The 24718-nt window shown below is 40.6% G+C and overlaps 1 protein-coding gene across 5 annotated transcripts in view; it reads right to left on the bottom strand.

The window, feature by feature from the left end:
* ANK3 (ankyrin 3) overlaps positions 1–24718 on the bottom strand; it is a 206066-nt gene that overhangs the window by 37597 nt on the left and 143751 nt on the right. For all 5 annotated transcript variants that reach the window (XM_027649512.1, XM_027649513.1, XM_027649511.1 and 2 more), the window contains 10 exons: positions 21511–21735; positions 18260–18414; positions 11366–11577; positions 9582–9789; positions 8945–9041; positions 7489–7717; positions 6764–6889; positions 5887–6009; positions 5368–5394; positions 3545–3626 (listed from right to left, as the gene is read on the bottom strand). In XM_027649512.1, coding sequence (XP_027505313.1) covers positions 3545–3626; positions 5368–5394; positions 5887–6009; positions 6764–6889; positions 7489–7717; positions 8945–9041; positions 9582–9789; positions 11366–11577; positions 18260–18414; positions 21511–21735 — 1484 coding nt within the window. The remainder of the gene's footprint in view (positions 1–3544; positions 3627–5367; positions 5395–5886; positions 6010–6763; positions 6890–7488; positions 7718–8944; positions 9042–9581; positions 9790–11365; positions 11578–18259; positions 18415–21510; positions 21736–24718) is intronic.

The raw sequence follows: 24718 nt of genomic DNA, 5'->3' as shown, positions 1-24718 counted from the left end.
GAACATATGCATTTGTTTCTCATGCGATATTCCTTTTGTTTGGTAAAAACTAAAGTAAAACTTCACATGAAATGATTTTAAGAAGCATGTCATACATGACATATGGAAAATATATGATAAACGTGAGCAGGCAAAGCAACTGAATCAGTTTTTATTCATGCACAAATGTCATATCAAAACGAGCACACAGATTAATACATTTTGTATGGTGTATTAAGCACAAATATGTAAACCTTACAAAACCATTTCACAAGAGGTCATTAAAAGAAGAGTACACTTTTTCTACAAGATGTAGTGTCTTGGTACCTTTTGAGGAGATTTCTTGTATCAGCTCAAAGTCAGACCTGTTTAACTTTACAGTTCTCAAAAGGTAATGTTAGAAAAGCAGTCAAAGAAAATATATTATGAAATAAATTCCTGGCAAGGACAAACCTGTTAAATGTTATCATCCCCCAGAACTCTCAGTTTATTCATAGGCATTTTGAACAGAATCATCATCAACCACATTTTGCATCACAGGAGGCACTCATGCCAGACAGCATTTCTGGGAATCCCATTACACATACATATCCTCTGATCCAGCAATAACATTCAGAGTTGACAATGAAAGCAACTTGGAGGACCTTTTTTTTTTCTTGAAAGCTGGAATTAGAAATGGAACTAAAATACTGAAAGAATTTGTTCAACATACCTTTCTCTGAAGTTATACTAATAATTTGTCAAACCTGCTTGATCTGTCTTATAGACAGACAGGAACTTACAGCGAAAGAAGCTCAACAAGGCTAATACTAAATTGCTAAAGCAGACACACTTATAAAATAGTGAATATTCAGTGCACCACAGGTCCATATCCTGCAAGGAGAAATGTGCTGGTGCTAAAGAAGCCAATCAAAGCCCAGAAGGTACTGTGGATGGCTGGTGATATTGCAGTATTAGAACGTTAAGGTTGAAGAGAGCTTGAGTACTAGACCTGACTGGCACAGCCTAAGTCAAGAAACATTCACTTTTTCTTGCTAAGTTATTTTTAAGTACAAATATACTTCTTTCCACTCCCTCCCCAAAAAAACCACCATAGTCTACTTCATTAAATGAGCTAGACTTTATTACGAAGATAAATTAGCAGCAGCTGCTAACATTCACCATAGGTTCATACAGTCTTGAGTCCAAGAAACAGACCTTAGAATGATTCTGAAAAGAACTAACAATTTGTTCAGCAGTTAGTCTTAGTAAATATCTTTACAGAGACCCCACTGCACTGGGATAAGTCAGTCTATTTCAACTGACTAGTGAGTCAAGCAAACCAACAGGCTGCCCTCCCAACTCCTCCTTCTCCTGTTAAATCACAAATTCAGATGTGTTTAAGATGCTTTTTATGTGCTCCTTATTGCAGTTGAGGAGAAGAACCAGTACAAAGAAAAAATGAGTAATTTACCTGTCTGTGCAGCTATGAACTGGACAGGGCAATTTTACTATTCTGAAGTAGCAAAGAAATTCCCCCAACCATGCAAGACTTTAGAGTGGGATAATATTCTAAAGAGTGGGTTTATATAATAGCCCTTTTTTGGCTACTGGACACGTTTGGCCTTAACAGTTTCCATCACTCTGCATCCAAGATTTTATTAGACAGCAGATGTCAGTTACTACCTTCTGTATATTAGACCACACTTCCTTGCTTGCAGCTGGTAGTGGAAAGCGCTGAGTCTACCCATACATGTGGCCACTGCTCAGACTTGCTCCTCCTCAGCCCCAAGCAAACACTCAGGACCCAGCAGGTTTAGCCTATTGCAGTACTCCCCTTCTGTTAGGCCCTTTGTGCCCTTTGCCTGAGTAGAGATAAAGACAAGGAAGCAAGGGGAATGTGCTTCACACTGGCAGGGGTGCAGAGCTAAAAACTCTGTCTGCGTGCACATGCATACACACACACATACACACACACACGCTTGTGTGAGCAAAAAGAACAATCCCTGCTGCTACCAAAACTGCTGGAGCTGTGCCATCGAATTCCCTGTAAATATCTAGAAGTTCATCACTCATATGCAGTCACTGGAGCAAGCTCCCTGTGGTGTAAAGCAGGCACAGCAGCTGTCCTCCCCCTATGCTGGGCAGTCTGTGCTCTCTGGAAGAGCTGCACCTTCCACGCTCATCTCCTTCCCTCACACCAGCAGGTGAAGGTGGAGTTGTGAACTACACACTCCATGTGCACAGGAGGTGGTGCTCAGCTGAGGGTCAAGCCATCAGTTTGTGCTCTTTCCTGGCAAACACAATCACATCTCATAACCTCTTCAGGTACCTCACAGCTTTAAGCAGTAACCACTGCCAAAAGGGACAGAACAGGTAAAGAACGTGCAAGAATTCCTACTGTGTGAATCCATCTTTTTTTTTGAGTACAGCTCAAGTGGATTTAGGTTTATTCTCACCAACTTTTTGTAAATGAGACTTAATGGACCTTTGGTGAATAAATACGACTTTTTTTTTTCCTCATGAGGGCTAAAAAATTTATTGGGAGCAATATACACAGTCATCAACCTCCTTTCAAGCAACTTAATTTTCCTTGTCTCTCAGTTCCCATCAAGCCTGTGACAATACCTTAACAATCCACCAAGATGTCTCAGCAGATCTGATAGCTTCTTCAGATGCTATATGCTTGAAGTCTTCTTCCAGGCCTGAGAAGGGTAATATATTCTGGAGCACATCTGATCCAAAGAAGCCACAGATCTTACAGGATAAATAAACAGCAGCCATCCACTTGGAACTCCCAAGACCCGATGAAGTTTGTCTATGGATTTTATGGAATTATATCAAAGGGTCTGTTGCAGGGTAGCAACTGAGAAGTCATAAGTGAAAAAAAAAAAAGGCACGAAAAAGCCTGGAAATGGGGAACAATAGCAGTCAACCTCAGACAGGAGAGGTGAGGGAAGAAAAGCTAGGCCAAATACATTATTGTATTTAACCAGGAAGAAAAGGAATGCCACAGGTCTGGTCAAGGGGAACATAAAGTTCAAGAGGAAGCAATGTGTGGTGCCAGGGAATAAAAAGCATCTGCAGGGAACAGAAGAAAAAGGGAAGGGGAGGAGAAAGAAGAGGGAAAATATAAAATATGAGAGAGTCTATTCTGGCTAAGCATCTAAACATTTAAGTGCTTATCTGAATGGCTTTCTCCAGCCTTGCTGAACTTCTGTGTAACATTCCCTTCTATAGCACCTCTCTTCAATGTTTCAAAGGGAAGAGGAACAGACTCTTTTTGAAAGCAATCTGCAATCCTCCCACTCTGGAGCTACATGGCATTTTTAAACACTATTGTATTTTTACTTAACTAACACACATATTTTGCCAGTCAGGATTCTTCAAGCTCTCACAACACAGGAGTTCACAGACCATCCAAGAGTTTCGGTTTAGACAGTTTTTTTTTTTAACTTTTCTTTTTCTCTGTTGTTTCTTTTTTTCCCCCAGAGCGACACCAAATACAACGTTTATAGAAAAAATGTCTCTTCTCATGAAAAATCACATATATATATGGTTTAGTACATTGGTAAGAGCAACTCACTCATTCCAGGCTCAGTCAGATAGCTGTAGCGCTTACGTAAAGCAAGGGAGACGAAGTTCTGGCGCCGGTCAGCTTTCTCCGTCTGCAACAAAACATAGCCCTGCTCAGTGCCTTCAGCATCCTACCCCCTGTTTGAACAGAACAACCCTCAAACCCCAGCAGGATGGGCTGCCACAACCCCGCAGGGGAGAATGGATGCTTCCATTCAGCTTCAGGATGGCACACTGAAGCCAAATTTGGGCAAGCTGACAGGGAAGGGACAGAGCCGGTCTATATTCCCGTGTGCCATGTGATGAGTGTCAGGCACGGCGGAGCAGGGAGCGTGGCTGCTGGAGGTGGCAGAGACCTGCTGTGAATGACTACCCTTCTGGAGCAAGCAGGGAAGGGACTGGAACCCTAAGAGTGAGCCCAGGGGTTCATTCCTGCTCACATCATCTCTGCTAATGAGGCAGAAGAGCTTAGATAGCAGATGCAGCTCATGATGCCGCCTTCAAGTATATCAGTTCTATATTATCCCATTATCACTTAATAAACTGCTTCACACTACTAGAAATGGTGTGATATTACTCATTCTCTGTAAAATAAACCACTTTTGGCTAGAAACAGGAGATCAACAGAAAAGACTGCAGGTACAGACATAAAACATTCATCAGAGTACAACTTAGACCGATTGCATATTTCGCCCCAGATTAATTTGTCCCAAAAGCACATACACCACAATGTACACTGGCTTTAAAGTGAATACATTAAGGACAAAAAAAGGCATGGGAGGGGATTTTTTAATATGCACAAAATGTAAAGATGTGGATTAGAAAGCAGATTACTATTAACTGATAAATTGCATCATAAATTGCTGCATTCAGTGGCATGGTTGCTAGTGTGATGTTTTAAGTATTAATGGTCCTCCAGAGATCAACCCACTTGAATATGTGGCTAAAAATACAGTTTTTTAGAAAGGAAACTATTATTATAGCTATATAGTAGCTCACTGGGAACAAATTCTGTGGAGTTAAAGTGATGTGGTTGCTATTATTATTTTTTAACAGGTAAAGAATGTTTTTGCTTGGTTGTTTTTTGTTTGTTTGTTGGTCATTTTTTTTTAATTATTCTGATCAGCAGGTGACAACTGCTATTTATTTGCCACCAAGAAGAGGAAAAAAAACTGTTGCTAGGTAAATGGGAAACATCTATGTAGATTCTTTTATAAGATGATCTCAGCTACTACTACCTCTAATGAGTAAGACCCATTCAACTTCCTGACAATCTAATATTGCAGTTTCCATCAAATAATGGAGTTTTAAGCTGCAAATGTCTGAGGTTTATTTGAAAATAGATTTGAACACAATATTTAGAAATTTTTCTTGGCTGCTTTGCTTTTTGGAAAGAATCCGGTTTAGTTACAGAGGTAAAATACTACAAGGTCACTATCATGGCCTCAGCAATACATTTTTCCTTCTCAGAAATACAAGTCAAAGCATGGTCAGTGGTACTCCTAGAGGTAAAATCTTATCCACTAAACTCTTCTTGATTTTGACAAAAATGGACTTGGTCTGATATTTAATATAATTTTTCATGAGTTAAATTTTAGACAGCTATTATTCAATGCTTCATTTAATTTCGTAATATATAATCAAGTTTTTCCACATTTGTGCATTTATACTGTTTTGCAACAGAATATCAGATGTTGAGGATACAGTTATTCTGTAGGTATCATTTCAATGCCATAGGTTAAAAATAGGTTTTGTTTTTTTTTTTTCTGTAACGTATTATTTTTCTTCACTAAATCTGAAGGAAATAAAAACAGAAGACAGTGTTTATATTACCTCATCATCTTGATCTGACTCTGTTTCCTTTTGGTCCCAAGATGCATTGCAGAGACAAGGAATATTATAATGGACAGCAGGGAAAAGAATATCAGGATATGAAAAGGACCAAATTGGGAGCACAAAATGCAAGCTGATTTATAAGGCAAAGCAAATCCAAAATGTCAACAGAAAAGAAAAAAAATATCTTACATCCAATGCAAATAAACACGTGACATTACTGAAAGCATAAATCTATGACTTGCAGGCTGAAGCATGAGCTGTAAATAGAATTGTAAAAATTATAGGAACTTGACACCACAGTAACAAGAGACTTTAAAAGCGTTCTACATACAAGAAACCAATAAAACAGAAATTTTAAAAGCCTTTATCATATTCCAAAGCATTCTCATTACTGACAACTCACAGGGTTTCTTTATCACTAGCAGGAAAAGAAAAAAAAATAGACAAAAACTAAAAGGAACAGAAATAAATCCAACCCAATCAATAAGGAAAATATTTACTTTTCCCAACAAATACCTTTTTGTGTGCTGGCAGAGTGATATTCAAGTTGCAAACAGCTGTTTGTGGCAGTCCTTTTGTAGTCTTTGGTTCTTTCAAAAACGATAATCGACCACAGGGTTCCTGGCTGGTGTCTCTTACCTAGAAAAGAAATTTGAATACAGTATAGCAATATGTAGTAATTCAGATTCCTAGAGGAGGTTTCTGGAGAGTTTCTCTGAGCTTCTCTCCACAAGAAGCTATCTAGTGTGTAAGGACCAATGATACTGAGCTGGAGCTCAGCCAGAGGTGCTGAAGGAGATAAGGTGTCACCATGAAAGGTTTGCATCAGCCTAAAGCTCTCTGATGAGCAATCCATGCAAGAAAGGTTGTGGACTGTGTCCAGCTAGACAGTTTCATAGTGGCATATTACTGATAGACATTTTCTGCTCACCATTTTTTTCTACCACTTGTGCTTACCAAAATGCTTAAAAACTTCTTCAGCACGGCAGCTATGACAAGGCTAAGGAAAAGTGAGTGTCCATTCATGGCAATTTAGACATGAACAGTCTGTGCACACTTTTTGAAGGCTATTCTGTATTACAATATGTTATTGAATGCAACTCCTTTGCTTAGTCCCTAGGAAATTGTGATCTACTGGTAATAAATATGCTGGAGGTCTAATTTGAGATATGGCTTTAGTAAAAGGCTGTGAATCCATATCATGGGTATTCTGTTCCCAGATCTGCCAGCAGCTCTTTTGTGGCTTCAAGCAAAGCATCCTCTCCATGTTATTCATGTATTAAACAATTACACTTACATTCCTGGGGCAAGTTAGTCCTACAGGGCTGAAAAAAGGGAGGGAGAGGCAGGAGGGAAGAAGTCAGCAGGATCATTTGCTTTGTTTTGCTTTTACCTTGATAGAGAATGGCAGTCTATTTTCTTTGAAAGCATAAAAATTAAAAACAAGCTGCTGTCCTCCTTTAGTCAAAGGGGCCAGATTTCCATAGCAATCAACGTAAATAGGTTTTCCTTCCAGAACCTATCAAAGCAAGAAATAGAAGTCAATGAAACCTCTTTTCATAGTAGATCCATGCACATAAGTGTATCACGATTTCCCCCAACACAGTTCCTGAATTTAACACAAGTCCCCACTCGGATTAAATTCAACAACAAATCAGAAAACCACTGTGCATTATGGTGAGGTATTTTGAGTGCAGTTTGGGAAAACATGAGCTACGTGACTGGTTTTTCTGGAGTAAAAATGTGTAGATTTCTTCAAGAAACAATGAGTTGGTAACTACATATTCACCACAAACCAGCCCTACTCATGACTGTGTGTCTGCGTGGCCAATGAGAAGGAATTCCAGGTCAGCTGTCTGCAAAGCCCAATCAGGGTTACTTGACAACAGCAAGTACAAAACCCACTGCAGACTGCACTGGGGAGACATTTGGAGACAAGTCCTCATGCTCCTCCCTCCATCTTGACCTTTTTTGTCCTCCTTTCCAGTTTTTTGACACAGCCTTGGTGTGAACCTTTATTTAACTTAACCTGGCTTATAGTGGCTTTTGCAGGACCTGCTGCTACTCGGAAAACACACTGTCCACCTACAAAGAGGAAGCCAGCTGCAAGAAACGTACCTCAATGTCTTTGCTTCTTGCAACTTCTTCGAAGTTCTCTTGTTGTTCCAAAGTTTTGTCCACTTTGTCATCGGTCATGCAGAAGCAACGCAAATTGGATTCCACAGGGTCATTCATTTTGGCAAATATCACAAACTTTGCCATATAAGGAACGCATATTAATTCTCTATAAAGCTGTGTTGCCAGCCCAACAGTCTCTAATACTTGGTGGCAGTCTGCGAGCCAAAATCTGAGTGGGAAAAAGTGAACCATTAAATCAACTTTCCATATTACTCAAACATTCCTTAAGCCTTTAAAGAGAAACCATGTTCTGTATCCTTGGTCATTCTGCATGTGTACTGTCCTTCCAGACTTCGTAAAGCTGCAATTTTCCTTCTACTTGCAGTGTAGTTTTAACCATTTAAAAATGAGAATACATGGCAATGAAATGTTGGCATACTTATTTGGCCCTTTTCACACTGGTATCATATAAACCTGTCTATTTTAAGGCTTATTTGAAGCCAAAGCAGGGAAATTGTATTTCTTGTGACCACACATTGTGTATATTGAAATGTGCTGCTGCTGCGCTGTACATTTGATTTGCTAAAACAAACTCCTTTATAACACATACATACAGCAAAATCACATCTCCCATTTAGGTTGAACCAAATATGCCCATGGTGAAGTTTCCTAGAGACAGGTGTTACATTGTTATTTTCTCATCTTATGATTAAAAGTTGGAAGACAAATGTGATATAAGTTATAATTATTTTAGTTTGTATTTTGTATCAGTCTTTTCCACAATATTTCAGCCCTGATCTATTTGGTTCTTCCAGCAAATTTCTCTCTTTTTATAAAGGTTTTTATAGTTGCAAATATTCTTTACTGAATGATAAACTCTCTACGTGCTATACCATGCATTTTCTCCTCTAGGGTGCATGATTTCTACAGATATTGTTGAATGCCTCCAATCAGCAAGTAAGTACACTAAGTTCATCAAAATTAATTTCAAGGCATCATTTTTTGCAAATGATATTTTTGGAAAGCAACTTAACATAATTTTCAACTAAAGAGCCCAGAACCAGAAACTGAATGTCTTTACGTTTTTAAACAAATACATTTTTATGAATCCTCCCAAATTGTTTTTTTTATGGAATGAGCACTTTAAGCTTTCTCTTTCTCTTGTCATTTGCAGAAAAAACACAAAGCCCAGTGTGGCATGACAGCCTTCAGAGAAACAGCATGTGTGACTGCCAGGAGACATCACCACAGCAGAAAAGGCCAAGACAAAGCTTCATGTGCAGTCCTGGACGTGTGGGATGCTGATATGTAGTGACAAAGCGGCATCTGGTCCATTACCGCTTCATCAGTCTTGCAAAAGACTTAGAGAAAGCCAAAACACAACCCCACAACCATGCACGTTGTTAATCAAGGGAAGCCACTCCCCAGGTGCACTTGGCAAGCTCTGCTCCCATACCTGGCTGAAACATTGGTTGTGAAGGAGACACAGTCATTTGAAAACGTCAGCGGAGTGGTGCCCGTGATGTCCTCCCACTGCGCAGGTGAAGTGCCTCCTGTGCAAATATAAACCACAGAGATTTCCTTTCAAACACTAAGCACATACAGACCATGTAAGAATATCTCTATCTTCATACATAAAAAGAGAACCTATACATTAATGTTTACCAACAGTTGGAGCTACATGTTCTATATGACACCACATGTTACACACCAAAACCAATGCTGATGTAAGCAAAGAGCAAACCTACAAGTCAACAGCAAACCCCCCTTGATATCAGCTAGGACAGAATTATTTCTGCAAACTAGTTTTAGTGACAACCACGTTCAATAGCAAGGAACGAAATTCTAATATAAAATTAGCATTTAATATCTGTTGGGAGAGTTCTTTTACAATGGCATGAAACTAGATACAAAGCTCAGCGAATCAGTGGGAGCCTTTGAAATGCCTTCAGTTGGCTTTGCTCAGAAAGCTGATCTGAACTCCACTGGACCAGAACACCAATGTACCCTTACTGGAAAGCACAAGTTGTGACAGTGAGTGCAGAGATGTTGCTGTCACAGAAACCTTTGTAAAGAGCAGGATTTTCTCTAACCTGTAATGCTACATAGAAGTCGAAGGCTGGGCGTTGTGTCTCCTTTGTACCCATTGGTTACACCTTCTCCTGACGGAGGCGGCACAGGAATTGTCATGGTTATCGGCTTATGAAATTTTCTTCTTCTTGGTTCCACAGTGACAATGGGACTGAAAGTTGCTTTGTTTCCAAGGATTTTTTTGACAATCTCTTCTGGAACCGGTTGAGCCTGTCAACATGAGGAACGTATTTAAACTAGAGCTAAAAATTGGTTATAAGCATGCAGAAATATTTTCTAAAAGATAATTCTACTTTCCTTGTATTTTCTGTAGAATTTTATTTCCTTTTTTTTTTCCCAGAAAGCCTTCTCCAATAACTCTCAAGGGTGATTATTAGTATAATTCATGCCTAGTATTTTTTTCAACAACTTACTTTTTATTTCCTAATCACTAACTTGTACAGTCAAACTATAAATCTCAGAAGGTTCCCTGCAGTATTTGCTTAGAGTTTTTCAGAACATGTTTGGTTTTGTTTTTAATTTACAGTGATGAGTGACACTAACTACAATTTCAAAAGGCAAAAAGAAGTCTATTCTGCACTTCAGAAGTGAGGCCGAGACACTGTTTCCTGGAGGTGACGAACTAACTCTGCCAAACTAATTCATGCTCTTGAGGAACACTGCACTCTGACTTACCTCTGTACTCAGTCCTTCCTGTGCTTTTCCACTACAGATTATTAGAAAATAAATACTTGTTTGGGTCAAATTCATAATGAAATACATTAAGCTATAGAAGATCTATAAGCAAATTTCCCATTTTCTACACCCAAAAGTGACAGACATGGAAATGGAGGTTTGCATCCCTTAGCCTTTTTTTCTTTTTTTAATTTAACTTCCAAGTCTGTTTTAATCAGTCTGACCCATCACTTGCTATTATTTGAACTGCACAGTGTACTGATACACAGAGAATATGTAGGCACACTGCAGTCTCAGCAGCCACACCCTGCATACAGAGCTGTCATGCTTCCTTCACACCAGGGAGCTCTGGGAAGACAGCTGCATAATCATAAGAGCAGAACTTCCATTTTCTCAAGACTAATAATATTTAGCCGTGAAATACCATTAAAAGAAATGTTTTAGTGCAAATTCCAAGCACTGGAATCCAACTAGCATCTCTATTTCACGAACCCATCAGACTTGCAGGTTATTAAGTTAATTTTAAGTGACAATTAACACAACTCAAAGGAAAAGATGCCTCCTATTCTTATGGAGTATTTCTCCACTTTCTGTGTAGTTTGTCTAAGGAGAGTTTAAGGCTATTTGCTCTTCCTGGATTTCATCCTTTGCTAGAAACACCAATGGTGAATGTCCTAAGATACAGCAGATGTATATGGGAGGTTTTTGACCCAGTAACAGCTGGTAAACAGCTGCATGGAATCCTTACCAAACACATTCCTGTGGCAAAGGGCAGCCCAGTGACAACATTCACAAGTTGCTGCTTTGCCACAGGAGACTGGGACTGCACAGTGGCTGTGCAGCTCAGAGCTGCTGGCAGCCAACAGGAGATGGCAGACAACAGCACTGAGGCTGCAGTGGCTCCAGGTCTTTGCTTTTCTCTCCATTCTCTGGGTGCTGAGGAGTTGATAAAAGGGGAACTGGGCTTTTGCCACAGAGGGGAGGACTGTGCTTCACCTACACCTGGGGGACACAAAGGCAGGGAGTGTGCCCAGGCAGACACGGGCCCTGTGCATTGAGACCAACAATGTGCTTATAAATGCTGCAGATACAAACACCAGGGCAGCTTTACCTGGAGCCCCACACGGATCCTTTTGGTGAGAGCACCCTCGGGGAAGGACGCCTGGACACGTGGCACTGTCGTGCTGCTCAGCACCCCCCCCTCCGGGCCAATTTGGTTACTCTCCTGCTTGATTCGTGAAACCACTGCAAAGTACTGGGGGAAATCCTTTGTGACGATCCTGCAGATGCGCTTCTTCTCCAGTTCCTCCACGCTGTCCAGCTCTGGTGGGAGAAGACAGGGAAAACAGTCAGGCATTACCTGCCCAGGTTCATCTCACACACATCTGTGAGTGTGAGGTTTGGAATAAGGCTTAAAATGCTTAAGAAGATTGGGGTTTTTTATTATTAGTTATTTAATATGGGAGGAAAAAAAACCTACATTCAGTGCTACAAATTATCAAGCTTTGGTTTGTTCTGTGAGCTTTTGCATAAATCTTGACAATGAGGGCCAACAGCACCAGACACGCAGATCTGAGTACCAAGGTGTGACAGTGTCTGCAGCAGCACCTGCCATAGGATGGCGGCTTTGTCACACAGCATAGAAGTCCAAGGAGGGCTGAAGGAGATGTTCAAGCTTCTTCCCTCTCTCATCGCTATCCAGAAGCACACAAGTGCACTGATCTTTCTGTGCACAACTTCAAAAGACATTTATTCCCAGTCTCTTCCCTCATGTAGCTCCAACATGCAGAAAACCACAGGAAATCACTCAGTTCATGAACTCACTCACTTCATGTCAGGCGTGCACTCCTAAGTCTGGCCAGCTAAGGCACTTGAGAGAGTTATTTCCCAGACTGATATCCATATAATCCTGAGCAGACACTGTGCTCTCCATTAAACTGTGGAAGTGACAGAGTTCTGTATCCCAGCACTACCAACAAAACCGTAGTGAGCTCCCCTTCGCACATCAGGCTTTCGGTCATTGGGTTATCTGCCCCAAAAAAACTGCAATGTGCCCCTCAGTTCCTAGAGAAACTTAATGCATCCTCAGACACCTCAAACAGAACCAGGTCATCAACAATTAGTTCTCTCAGTCACATTCCCAGCTTGTAGGGACACCAGGGCTCAGAAAGGTGCATAGAGTATCTACCCATATTAACTAATTAAATATGCATGCACTGGGGAATATCTTGGTTAAGAATATAACCACTTATGCAACTATATGTGCTTGTGTGTATGTATTTGCACTGCTGAAACCCCATATGCAATGGTGAAATCCCTTTGATATAAACACTACTCAAGAATGGAGATAATTACATAACTGTCATGCATTTCTCCTGTAACTTCTTACGCTCAGTTTCATTCCAGCACTCCACAAGCTTCAACTCTTATTTTCCTCCTTAAAAACCACGAAAGAAAGTTTGTTCCTCAAAAAATGAGTTTTCTATCAGATGCAGCAAGAGAGAGCAGGAAGACCAGAGACAAAAGACACTTGTAAAATACTTTATGTGACTGAGGCATTTTCCTCCTCTGAATATGTAAGCTCAGTTAGAGTTCCAAAAGAATTAGAATATAAATTTTGTAAAATGTCAGTTTTCCATTTTAAAACATTCAGCAGGTAGTTTGGATTAATCACACAGTGTTGCTGTGGAATATATGTACCTACCAGAAGAGGGTAATTTCTTATCATTATGTCAGCTTCCATTTACTTTGACTCAGAGATTGATATCTGAAGCCCTCTAATGAATTAGGCATTCTGCCTGCAGCCTCTGGAAGCAGTGGCTTGTGCAGGAGACAAACTGGATTCTTGAACTCCCAGGCAGGTATATTCTTGGCTGGTAAATCCTAATCATCTCCTGTTTGTTGCTACAGACTAAACCCACTGTAAAATGCTCACAGAGATGAAGGATAATTAAAATTCTCCTGAAGTAGAAAATCAGTGGTTTATATAAGAACATTTCAAAACCCTTTGAGCCTGGCAGGCACTCTCCTTTAGAGGAGGAAGATGTGGAGATCAGAGTGGCAGAACAACAGTTGGGCACGGAGGGGAGGGACTCTATACAGGGAGGTTATGTTTCGATAATACATGTGTAAGCTTCTCTATGAAGTTGCCCTCTAACAGAAAAAAAGATGATGAGCAATCAAACCACCTCTCTGATTGCCCTGAGAAATGCAGCGTTAGCATGACAGAATTAATGAAACAGGGAAAACTAGTCCTGGGAGAGGTCACGTTTCAGGAACACACCTCATGCATTTCAGAGAAAGAGCTATCATCACTACTATTTTCCTCAGCAGCTGATATTTCATTCCTATGCAAAGTGTTTCAGTTAAAAATCTCAAAGGATTTTTGGGTTAGTTGGTGGGGTTTTGGCAAGGAGCAGAGCTTAGCCACAGCGAAGTATGCCATACACCCCATCCTACAGATAGGGATGGCAAAGCAGGAAGAGGTAAAGCAGAAAGGTTAGTGGCAGAATTGGGAAGAATCTCCCAATGCCACTGTCTCCCAGGTTTGTGCCAGCAGCCCAGGGCCATTAAGTTTCAGTAAGTCAGGAGAAAGGTAGTGTGAATACTCTGTGCACATGTCTTCTCCTGCCACCCACGTGTATGGTACACTTATCCTATGATGGTTTGGTGGGAGTAAGGGAGGAAACAGGAGATGGAAAAAAGGGAAGGAGGGAAGAAAAGAATATCACACCTCCTCACCCTCTAATCCATGCTACCACATGAGCATTACGTTGAGATTCCTGGATGGGAAAAGAGAAACCCAGCCATGTCCTCCATGGTCAGAGAGGGACCTCACACAGGGTGTCTCAGGTCGGGGAAAGCAATCACACCAGTTCTCTCAGGTGAGAGAGGCAGTTGTGGATCAAGTTCATCCTGTGTTCTACTACCTTTCCTTTTTTACTTTCAGATAAAGTAATACAGAGGAAGTGTCTTCTGACTAGAAATGGAATAAGACAAGTCCCAGAACACCTGGCTGTTTCATGAGCTTCAAGATGTCTTTAGATGATCTGGTATCTGATTTCCCTTGCCAGGGCCTTAAAAGAATTTTGCCAGCACAGAAAAAGCAAATCTCACTGTACTTCACAGACTGAACAGCCCTCTGAGTTCTGCGACCTTCCCACAGTACTGGCTAAAGCAGAGTTGACCTTGTAACCATGCACAGACTGCAAGGTGGGGTGAGCACAGGATACCAGGTTTCCCCATACAGAGACGTGCCCATTAAGAAATTATTGCACTAAAAGTGTGGCATGCAGGAGGCAGTGTTCACAAGGAGAAAAATACAGGAAAAGGATGGAGGCAGAAAGAGCACGTGGCAAGAGGCAAGGAGAAGCTGAGGGCAGTAAGACTTGTCTTGAAAGTGCTGGTAACTAGACCCACACTCTCAGCTTCAGTATTTCACTTACACAGCTAGACACTCCCACTGCCACAAGGATGTTTCATCCTCAAATAAGGCAATGCCTTTTAAGTCTGTTTTCGTGCGCTTTCTTATCTTGCCATTCAGAACACAAAGTTTAACAACAGTATGTTTAAAAACTCTTCCTGGAAATGTGGCAAAATCACTGCAGAGTGATTTATGGTGGTATTTCAAGCTTCAGGTATAAACAAGGTCACACTCTGGTTTGATCTGTAGATTCAAAGACGTAGTTATGTAAAAACTTCTGCTTCCCATCTGAAACCACACTGTACAGCTGCAAGCATACTGTAGCCACAAATATTTGCATTTCTTGGCTCACTCACTAGTTTGCAAATGACTATCAAAAGATTAGCTACCTCAGCATGTGCATTTGTGCCCACAATTTGTCTACGGGCACCTATAAAGGGTGCAGGAATGCAAAAAGCAAACACAAGTTATATCTAAAAGGAGTGAGTCTGAAAATTACAAGACAGAGAGCTTCTTCCTAAAAATAATAAATTCAAAAAATACATATATTTTACTTGGTTCAAGTATAAATAAATGTAATGTGGCTGAGAGCTGTGAATTGGTGCCCTTGTGTTTGAAGACACACTCCTCTTATTCCTAAAAAGGCCAAGTTCCCTGCATTCCCTAAGCTCTATATTTGCCTAAGTACAGCATCATCTTTAAAATAAAACCTATTTAAACAGAAACCTGACTGCACTAAAGAAAAACTCTTTACATTATAGTTCATTGTTCTTTCATGGTAATAAAACAAAAGTTCTGCTATTATTTAATCCTATATTAGCCCTGAAGCAGTGCCTCCTGCTATGGAGTATTTTGGATCTAAGACGAGGTTTTCCAGCAGATGGTGCTGCTCCCAGTACAGAACAGAAGGTTTCCAGCAGTCCTCATGAAGGGGAGCTTGATGTCCTTGCTCTCTCATCCCTGCTAGCTAACTGGGAGAGCAAAACAAGAAAAACAAAACAGAGAAGAAAACTGCATCATTAAAAACTTGGCATATTAAGGAGCCGGGAAGAAAGGTCTGATTGCCTTCCTTCACTACATGGGTAGGAAAGAACTAGTGATCACAGCAGGTCTACCACAGAATGGACCAGCTGCTTTTAACAGAAAATGGGCACTCCTGCAGCACCCTATGGCACTCAAGAGATGATTATGCAGATGAATTTTCTTACAAAGAAACATTAAACTTCTCTAAATGACTATGTGGCTGCTCTTTATTTAAATTAAATATTGCTTCTGCCTCCAGAGTTCATACCTGGAATAAAACTTCTTCCAAAGTTGCTGCTTCTGAAATGCAAGATACCCCTCCGGAACCAAGTCTAACTGTGGTATTTTGTAACAAACCAGTAAAAGTTCAGATGAAAAAAACCAGGTCACTCAATTCTACAAATTTGTAAATTTTTTTGGTCATCACTTGAAAGACCTTTTACACTGAAAAGGTATCATTTAACTAGAGTGGAATTTAGTCAAAACTCTTGTGCTATTTTAATGCAGGGTGGGCTTTTTGTTTTATTTGCCTAGTTAGAGAAGGATTAAGCTAAAATTAACTGAACAAATAATGGACACAATGGGTGTATCTGCAGTATTTTTTCTCCTTTTCCTCTCACAAATAATTGCCTGGATTTGTAAAAGCCATTCCTTAGGTTTGGCTTTTAAGGCGTCAAATATTTTCGCTCTAAGGGAATAATGTCCGTCATACTTTCTGTGATTCACTGGCTGCACGTACACCCGCTAACCTCAAACAGCAGTTCCCCAGAAGGAAAGAGCCACCTGAAACCCTCAGTAGGTCAGAAAGTTGTACTGTGGCTACAAATTGTGAAGCTTATTATTTTAGGCTCTAAGTACCGAGGACTTCACGGCTCTCAGTGTTTTAATTATTGAGTTCTTCTCTGTAAAATGTCAGTTTATCCATATGGCATCTCCAGAGGTCTTTCATAAGTGATGCAAGTTGGAGCACTTTAGAATAGTATTTTTGTGCCCAGATTTCCTGTCCCAAAATCAAATCAAACTCAGTTTGAAAAGAAAATAAGCAAGCTCCTGATCAGTGCTGACTAACTCACCACTGACAAGGCACCACTACTCTGCCCAAATACCAAATCATCACTTCAATCTCATGCAGAGAAGGAGGGGCAGTGGTGAGATTTTTCTTTCTGAAAGGCTGCAACTATTGCATTCAATCCTGAAGCAATTATAATTCCCCCAGCCATACTATCCTGGGCAGTGCTCACTCTTTCACCTGTTCCACTGCTTTTAGGTACCCTTCTGTGATGAGGTTAATTTTATTTTTCCAAACCCACTGACAAAACATTTGCAGTGCTTCGGCCCTCCTGTTTGATTGTTTTGATTACATTTATTTTGAAATAAATAGCTACGATAGATCATCATGTAACAAGCAGATCTTTGCTGTTACTCTGTGTTTTTACAAGCTGAGATACAGTTCAAGTACTTTGAAGTGTAAATACCACACAAGCCTATCCTGCTGTTCCCATTCCCAGATGACCAGAAAATCAGTAAAAATGCTAAATTTCAGATGGCCAGGGAGACCCTCACAGCAGCACCACTCCCCCCATTCTCAGGGCATGCCTTCAGCTGGGACTGCCCTCTTCAAACAAGGAGAGGAGGAGATCAAAGGCAGAGCCTCCTCGCAGATACCTCCCATAGCTGCCATCCACAGCCCGATCATTTCCTTCGCACGCTTCTGCTGATAATGAATGCACTTCCCTGCAGTTTGTACCCTGCCACACTGTGACTTTCTGTAGGAGGTTATCCAGAGAAAACCCTGAGGATAAACCCTTAAGAGAAAACCAAAGTTCAAACCTCAAGCTATTTCATTCAGACTGAGATGCAAAAGGCTCAAGCAACGGTTTATCAGGACTTCAAAATACTTGCTAGGAAAAGAAAGCAGCGGTGCCAAGGAATCAGTGCAGCCCCAGCCTGGCTTTGCCCACGATACGTCTTCAGGGACCATCTGTCACAGCATCTTCTGATGGATTGTGTACAGCTGGGTCCTCTCATCTTGTGGGACTCTCACATAAACAGCAACGTCCAAGTAAAACAAGGGAGTCAGACTTCCCAGATGGGCATCAGGAGGGCAGGTTGAGTATTTGTGGGAGGCAATCTCTTAACACCACTATTTCAAAGAAGAATGCTCTATGGGCTGAGGTCTGCATCTGTGGGAAAGCCTAATACAGCTGATATTTACACTTCATCATTGGTTTGGAATGACCTTCTCGTGGCCCTGCCTGAGCAGCTGAGACACACTTACCTCCAGCTGGGTGTTATTCTCAAATTCACGCTGTAAAGCAACTGTGCAACTTTGCTTCAACTTGGCAAGACTTCGACACTTACCACTCATTTCAGGATGTCTTCAGGTGACTGCGGAACAATTTCTCTTTACACCCTTTCCACTAGTTTAATACAGAACACACACTGTATTCCCCAAAGTCAGATATCCCCTGCAGTGTTTTACTTCATATTGCTTTAGTCAGCTGGTGGTAGCAAACCTGCACAAAGGTAAGGCTTGCTAAAGCTTGGAGAAATATTTACCTTCATCCATGCCATTTAGTATTTCAGTCAAGTCTTCGTGTTTGCTGTCGTACTGGTGCTCCTTCCACGTTTCACCGTTTTCACTTCGAAGCACGATTAGTTCTCTTTCCTTTCCTCGCATTGATCCAAAATGAGGGATTTCCACTATGACAGGGCTAGAGAAAAAGTAATCATGTTATTTTTAACCCTATATTTCCCCACTGCCCTTAATTTCATATGGGTCTTAAGACCTTAAGAAAACTACAGTCATTTTAAATAGTTAACACTGTTATGGTAAAAAAATTGCCAAAAATTTTAAAATTGTCAAAGCTGCACAATCCTTTATCATTTAAACTATAATTAACAGATAACTTGAAAATATTAACATATATAGCTCATTTTTAGTGTAAATATTTTGTTCTGCTACATGAAAGAAACAAAATTGACAATTTTTGCTAAGAAGAGTTCTCCCTGTTCATTTATCCCAGGATGTAGGTGATCCAACCTGCTTCCAGCACATGCAGCACTGCTGACTTTTAATTGGCATTAGCATAGTCAAAATTAGGATTTGGCTCAGGGAGTTTGAAGGCACAAAGTCAGTTCAGAAACAGTCTGGCTATCCAAATGCATGCAACAGCCATTGACTGGAGCAGGAACCATGCATGTGTGCAGATTTTAAACTTCAGACTAAGTCCCAAACTTTTCACAGCTCTCCCTTGCTCTCTGTTGATGCAGCTCCTGTGAAATACAAGAGACTGTTTCTCTTTAGCTTCACTCTGGTTCTCATGCCCAGCATCACAGCTGCAACCTCTGCACAGGAAACATCACTGGGGAACCTTTAGATCCTTTCAGAAGGGATTTCTCTGGGTTAAACAACATCACAACCACATTTCAATTAGTTACTGTCAAACATTTTAGGGAGAAGGAAAGGGAATGATAAGGTGGTTAATAATACACGTATGTCACCAGACAATGTACCTTCAACAGAGGACTGCAAGTGCATTACTGAACAGTTTTTATGAACAACCAACAGAAACCACCATTCACTTCATGTGCCATTCCTCAACAAAACAGACACTTTTGCCAAACACTTCACAGGCAGGATATGCATTTTAAAGTATGCTAAGACAAACTGACTGAAATCACACCGTAAGTGAACATTTATGGATTATGCAGCTTTAAGACATTTAAATAGACAGTATCATTATTTTCCTACAGAGGTTGTAAAGGATTTAACTGCTTTGCAATAACTCTGTTAAAAGCAGCATCGCATGATGGGAGAAGTACACAGCACTTCTGTGGTACTGTGCACCTGCAAGGTGTTGGGTGCATTAACCAACTGATTACTTGAGCATGAAATCACAACTGCCATCATGAGGGATAATAAACTAGCTGGAAGTCCAGTTTTCACATTAAATACCAAGGGAGAGGAGTTAGTCTTTTTTTTTTTTTGTCCCATGAAAATAGAGAAGGAGTTTAATAAATACATATTTTAGATGCTTTCAGGAACACCCAGGGTATTACTCTAATCTCAAGTCCTTTAACAAAAAATAGGGATGCAGCTGCTGTCTCCCATTGTGCACAGGAAGTAAATACCAAAAATTCAAATACATTGCTTGAGATATTTACTCTCTAGTTCAAAAAGAGTACAAACTGAAAACTACCACCGTAGTACAATCTTTGCAGGCTAATATTTCAGATACTGTCTCTGTAAATATTTAGAAACCACAGAATTTTGTGCATGACATTTAACGAGAATACTCAGTGAGAAGGTATTGAACAGGTTTGGAACACCAAACACTCAGCAATATTTTGAAAACCTAACGCAATAAATTTCACAATATGGTTTGAAAACAACAGTCAAAAACATAAGGAAACATTCTTACATATTTAGACTATACACTGCAGTTCCTTTGGATTGCATATTTGGCTTTATAAATTTATTTTAACAAGATGCCTCTTGCAGGTTGAAAATATTAGTATTTCTCCAACCTTGCTGAATGAATTAATTCACTCAAAAGTGTTTTTTCTAAATAATCTTTCATGAATAGTAGACTTTATGTGGTAACGTTAAAAATGCTCTTCCCAAAACAGACTCACTCAAGGCCTGTAAATACCTTCTCTACCACAGGGTTGAACTTAAAGGACTGTCACTGTGTATTAAAATGTATTTAATGCAGTAGAAACACTTCAAATTTAAAAAATTACAAAAGCACAGAAGTTATGAAAGCAGAATGCTGGCAGTGAATTTTACATGCCTATAAGCACAAGGTAGTAGCAGAGCTATATTAAAATCAAGCCACTATGATTCTCTTTCAGTGACATAAATCAACTGAAAGTTTTGGAGAACTTAAAAATAAAAATGGGAATAACGAAAAATTTGAAACAAAAGAAAAACTGTAGACATTCTGTATCTTTTCCGTACGTATCCTACCCAATAAATTTTGTTCCTTGTGGACCAAGCTGCAGGATTCGGCTAACCATGCTCTCACCCTCATTTAGAGGGGGAGAAGATTTAGGAAGATGCAGTTTACTGAATAACATCCATGCAGCAGGAAGAGAAACGAGAAGGGGAAATTAGGAACAAGCTGTCATTCCCGACAGAACCAGCAGTTTACACCAGGGTGCCATTCATGGTAATGAACAAAATTTATAATTAGGGAAAAAAAAGGCCACATCATAGTGGATTGTTTCCCCTATTTTAAGCTTCTAAAAAGTCAGTCCCTAGCATTTATACCATTTGCACTACCACTCTACAGTAAGTGCTCTGCCCTCACTCCAAGTGGCTTTGCTCGACAACACAGAGATAGGCAGCTCCCAGCAACTCCAGAGGGAGCCCTGCACACACTGCAAACACAGCTCAATATTTGAGTCCTTGTGGGCGTCTTTAGGACACTTCTTTGTGACAGTGCTGTTTCTCTAAATACTCTACAAGCAAGGGAGTCAAAATCTGTGCTATAGGTGTGTCACTCCTCCTGACTTCCAAGGCAGGTTGCATGAGTAGATGGGGGTGGGCCCTGGCCTTTTTTTCATGGCATTCCTTACCTTCACCTCCATCCTGCAGTCATCACAGAGGCAAAACTCCCCTTAAAATACAAGGGTACTTTCTGGATGGAATGGTAGGTTGGATTTTTTTAATGTTTTAAGTTAAGTTCCCTGTGTTACACACTCAGATGAGGTAGAGTCAATGTTTAACTAACTTAGACCCATAGGATAAAGGAAATGAAAGATGCGACATGAGTCCAAACAACTACACTCGTAGAACAACTCACCCTAAAAACTGTGCCCCTGCTGGCCCCATTTCTACCAGTCGACTTGCCAATCCTTCTCCTTCAACCATGGGTGGTGGGCTGGCCAGTTTGTGCCTCTTCACCAAGCGGCAGGTGATGCGGGTCGGGGCCGTACACTTGCGCGGTGGGATGATTATTCTCATTCCATGGTGGCGACTGCCCCTCATCGAACCCCCACGTGCATCAACCATAAAACTAACCAGGAAACTGCAGGAAAAAGGGAACACGTCAATGAAAATGGTCACAAAACGAGCAGAAGATCAGCAAAAAAACCGCCACAAACTTTAAAACATTATTAGAACCATCTTCCTGATCCCAGCTTAACTAAAAAGAACGTGGAGATTCTTTTAAAGCTTATACTTACATGTTAACTATGGGTTATCAAAAGCATGTCTAGCAACATCATGATGAAATGACCAGGTGCTACTGAGTAATTTGGATTAAAAGAGTATACAAGTAGTGTATTAGTAGTGGCTTGTTAGAATTTTAAAACATCCCTCTGTTACCATTAGCTCTACTGTCCACAAATGAAAGTAATTAGCCTCACATGCAGAAAGGAACCAGACAGTGTAGAAAAAGGAATATCAAAAATGCTTATTATTTGGGGGATCTCAGTCTTCAAAATCTCCTCACAGTCTCACATGCAAACACTCCTGAGTGCTGGCAGAGCAAGTGCTGTCACCAAGGGTGACAGTCAGTCCAGGCTACTAAGGGTTTCCACTGATGGGGAACATGAGTGACAACTATCAAGTATGTAACTTCCTTTAGGGTGTTTGCTTCTTGGAGGAAATCATGCCACTACATCTCTTTGAAGATGATATTCATTAGCAAAAACACATTAAAGAAAATTCCCATTTGCTAGTGTCATTCCAATGCATAATTTTCCATTTAACAATAGAAGGGTAAGAAACTATATTTCTAAGTGGCGAGTGGTATATTTTTAAATAAAATCTTTTTTATTAGCAAGGGACTAATTAATATTGACAATTAATATTAGAATAGCTTCAGGCAGAAGATGCAATAACAGGCTGGTATCAAGAGGGACATGAGTTACCAACTCAGTCCTGAAGCCAATAAAGTTTTTGTTTGTTCCTTCTGTATGATATGCACATCTGTCTCATGGTTTCACTATTTTCAAGGCTGTTCCAGCTCTTACTAAACTCTCACATGACTAACAGGTGAATCCATTCAATTTCCTGGTTCCCTACAATAAACTCAACTAAGGGCATGAGCCAGTATCCAGGGGGGTTGTGAAGGTTCTTTAAAAAAGCCCCCAAATGTTCTGAAGTACGATTGGGAATTTGCGCAAGACTGTTACATTTGCTTTTGAGACCAGCAGGATATCAAAAGTTGCAGCTTGGACAAGCCTGCAAATAAGCTGCATTCAGAAATCTGGCCAATGTGGGTGGGGAAAATCTGCACAAAAGCAGGAGCATAATCAAAATTTGGCATTTAGCAGTCCGTAGGAGAGAGGCAAGTGGGGACACAAGCTGTAAATACATGAAGTAGGACAGAAATGTTATCCCCCTGAATTCCAGATCAAGAAATTACTACATTGCCTTTCTTCAACTCAAAATCCATCAGTAAAGATGGGGAGCTCTCTAAGATGATTCTAACCCCAATTTAGCGTTTCTTATGCCCAAGACATTTTACAGTACTGAAGCATGATATTTCACAGCATTTTCATACAGATAAGTTGTATCCACATTCCACATTTCTCTCCTAGATAAACACATTGTACACTGCAAATGTTGCCACTAGGGCATCCCAGTTCCTCATAAGAGGAATTGTTTCAGTGGGACAGGATCTTGGCTAACCAAGCACTTTCTGTAAATACTGGATCTGTGTCAAAACCAATATGCTCGATCTTTAAATTATATACTCTATAAGTTATGATAATCTTTATTTATAGACCACAAGATCTCAGATGTCTGTAAACTCTGTTTACTGAAACACTTCTCTGTTTGCTAACAGAAGGCTGTATCAGGCAGACACACAGCTCTAGAGAGCCTGGACCTTTGGTTCCCTCTCTGAGTACTACTGGCTTGTCAGCACGTTTATGGTGCTTTTTCTGTCTGCCATTGATCCATAGGGTGGATGGTGAAAGGCTGATGGCAGCAGGCAGATGCCACTGAGCAAGTCAAAGGGCAGGCCAGTGGTGGGTCTTCAGAGTTGGCAGGGAACCAGCCCGTGACTAGCTGTGAAGAGAGCTCAAGGCAATCCATCTAAATTTACTATGAAGCAAAGAAAAATATTAAGCAGGGACCCACAGCCCTTGGTCATCGAAGAGAGAACACAGAAAGGAATCTGCTGCAATTGGTGCTTCGGTGCCAAAATCAGCAAAATCTCGTGTCATGTGCATGGCTTCTGTCTGCAGAGAAGAGGGGGCCTTTTCAGACTACATGGAAGTGTAGGGGATGCCTGGCTGGAGCATCCCTTGGGGCTGATGCTGCAGCAGCTCCAGGGAGTCACATCTGGTCCATGCACCATGTAGGAGCCTCCTGGGGAGCTTGGGCAGGTTGGCCTTGGCCTGATAGCTCGGTACAAAGCAATTTTTGGAGAGCTTCCTATCATGTACATGATTACAGGCTTGTCAGGGCATCTCAGAATTAATAATGAAAAGGAGGTTTTCGTCTAATGCAAACATGCCAAAACTTACACTCAGGTAAGATGCTGTCTTCTGTGTCCAAACCATTTAAATGATGTGTGACAGTGTGAATTGTCAAAAATCTCTAGGCAGCTAAATCTACTGACTTAAATTAATAATAATAAAAAAAAATCAATAGAAATTAAAGCTAGGTACCCATAAAAATCAGTCCCCAAGTTAACAGGTATGTTTAGGTTGCAGATTTTAAGGTCAGTACAGGCTTGGCAACCTGGATCTTAGCACTGCTACTGCACACTGCTCACAGCACAGGTATATTAACCCTTGACATGAGCCTGTGCCCCATGGCAGCAACCAGCCCCTCACAGCTTTGGTGTCCCCACCACACTGTAGCCTTCAGTGAGGACAAAACCTGTAGCAGATCAGCCTTTATGCATATTGCTCCCATATAAAAAGATAATCATTGTCAGCAGCATATTAATGAATTATTTCCTTGTTTAATTTTCAAATTAGTAATTTACCATTTAAAACAATAACAATTCCAAACAGTATTTCATGCACTTTCTATCTAAAATATTAGTAGCT

Source organism: Corapipo altera, unplaced genomic scaffold, assembly GCF_003945725.1.
Source record: "Corapipo altera isolate COAL_440 unplaced genomic scaffold, ASM394572v1 53, whole genome shotgun sequence".
In the NCBI taxonomy this organism is placed as follows: Eukaryota; Metazoa; Chordata; class Aves; order Passeriformes; family Pipridae; genus Corapipo; species Corapipo altera.
The sequence above is the reverse complement of the archived record's forward strand: the minus strand, read 5'-3'. Positions and strand labels throughout refer to the sequence as shown.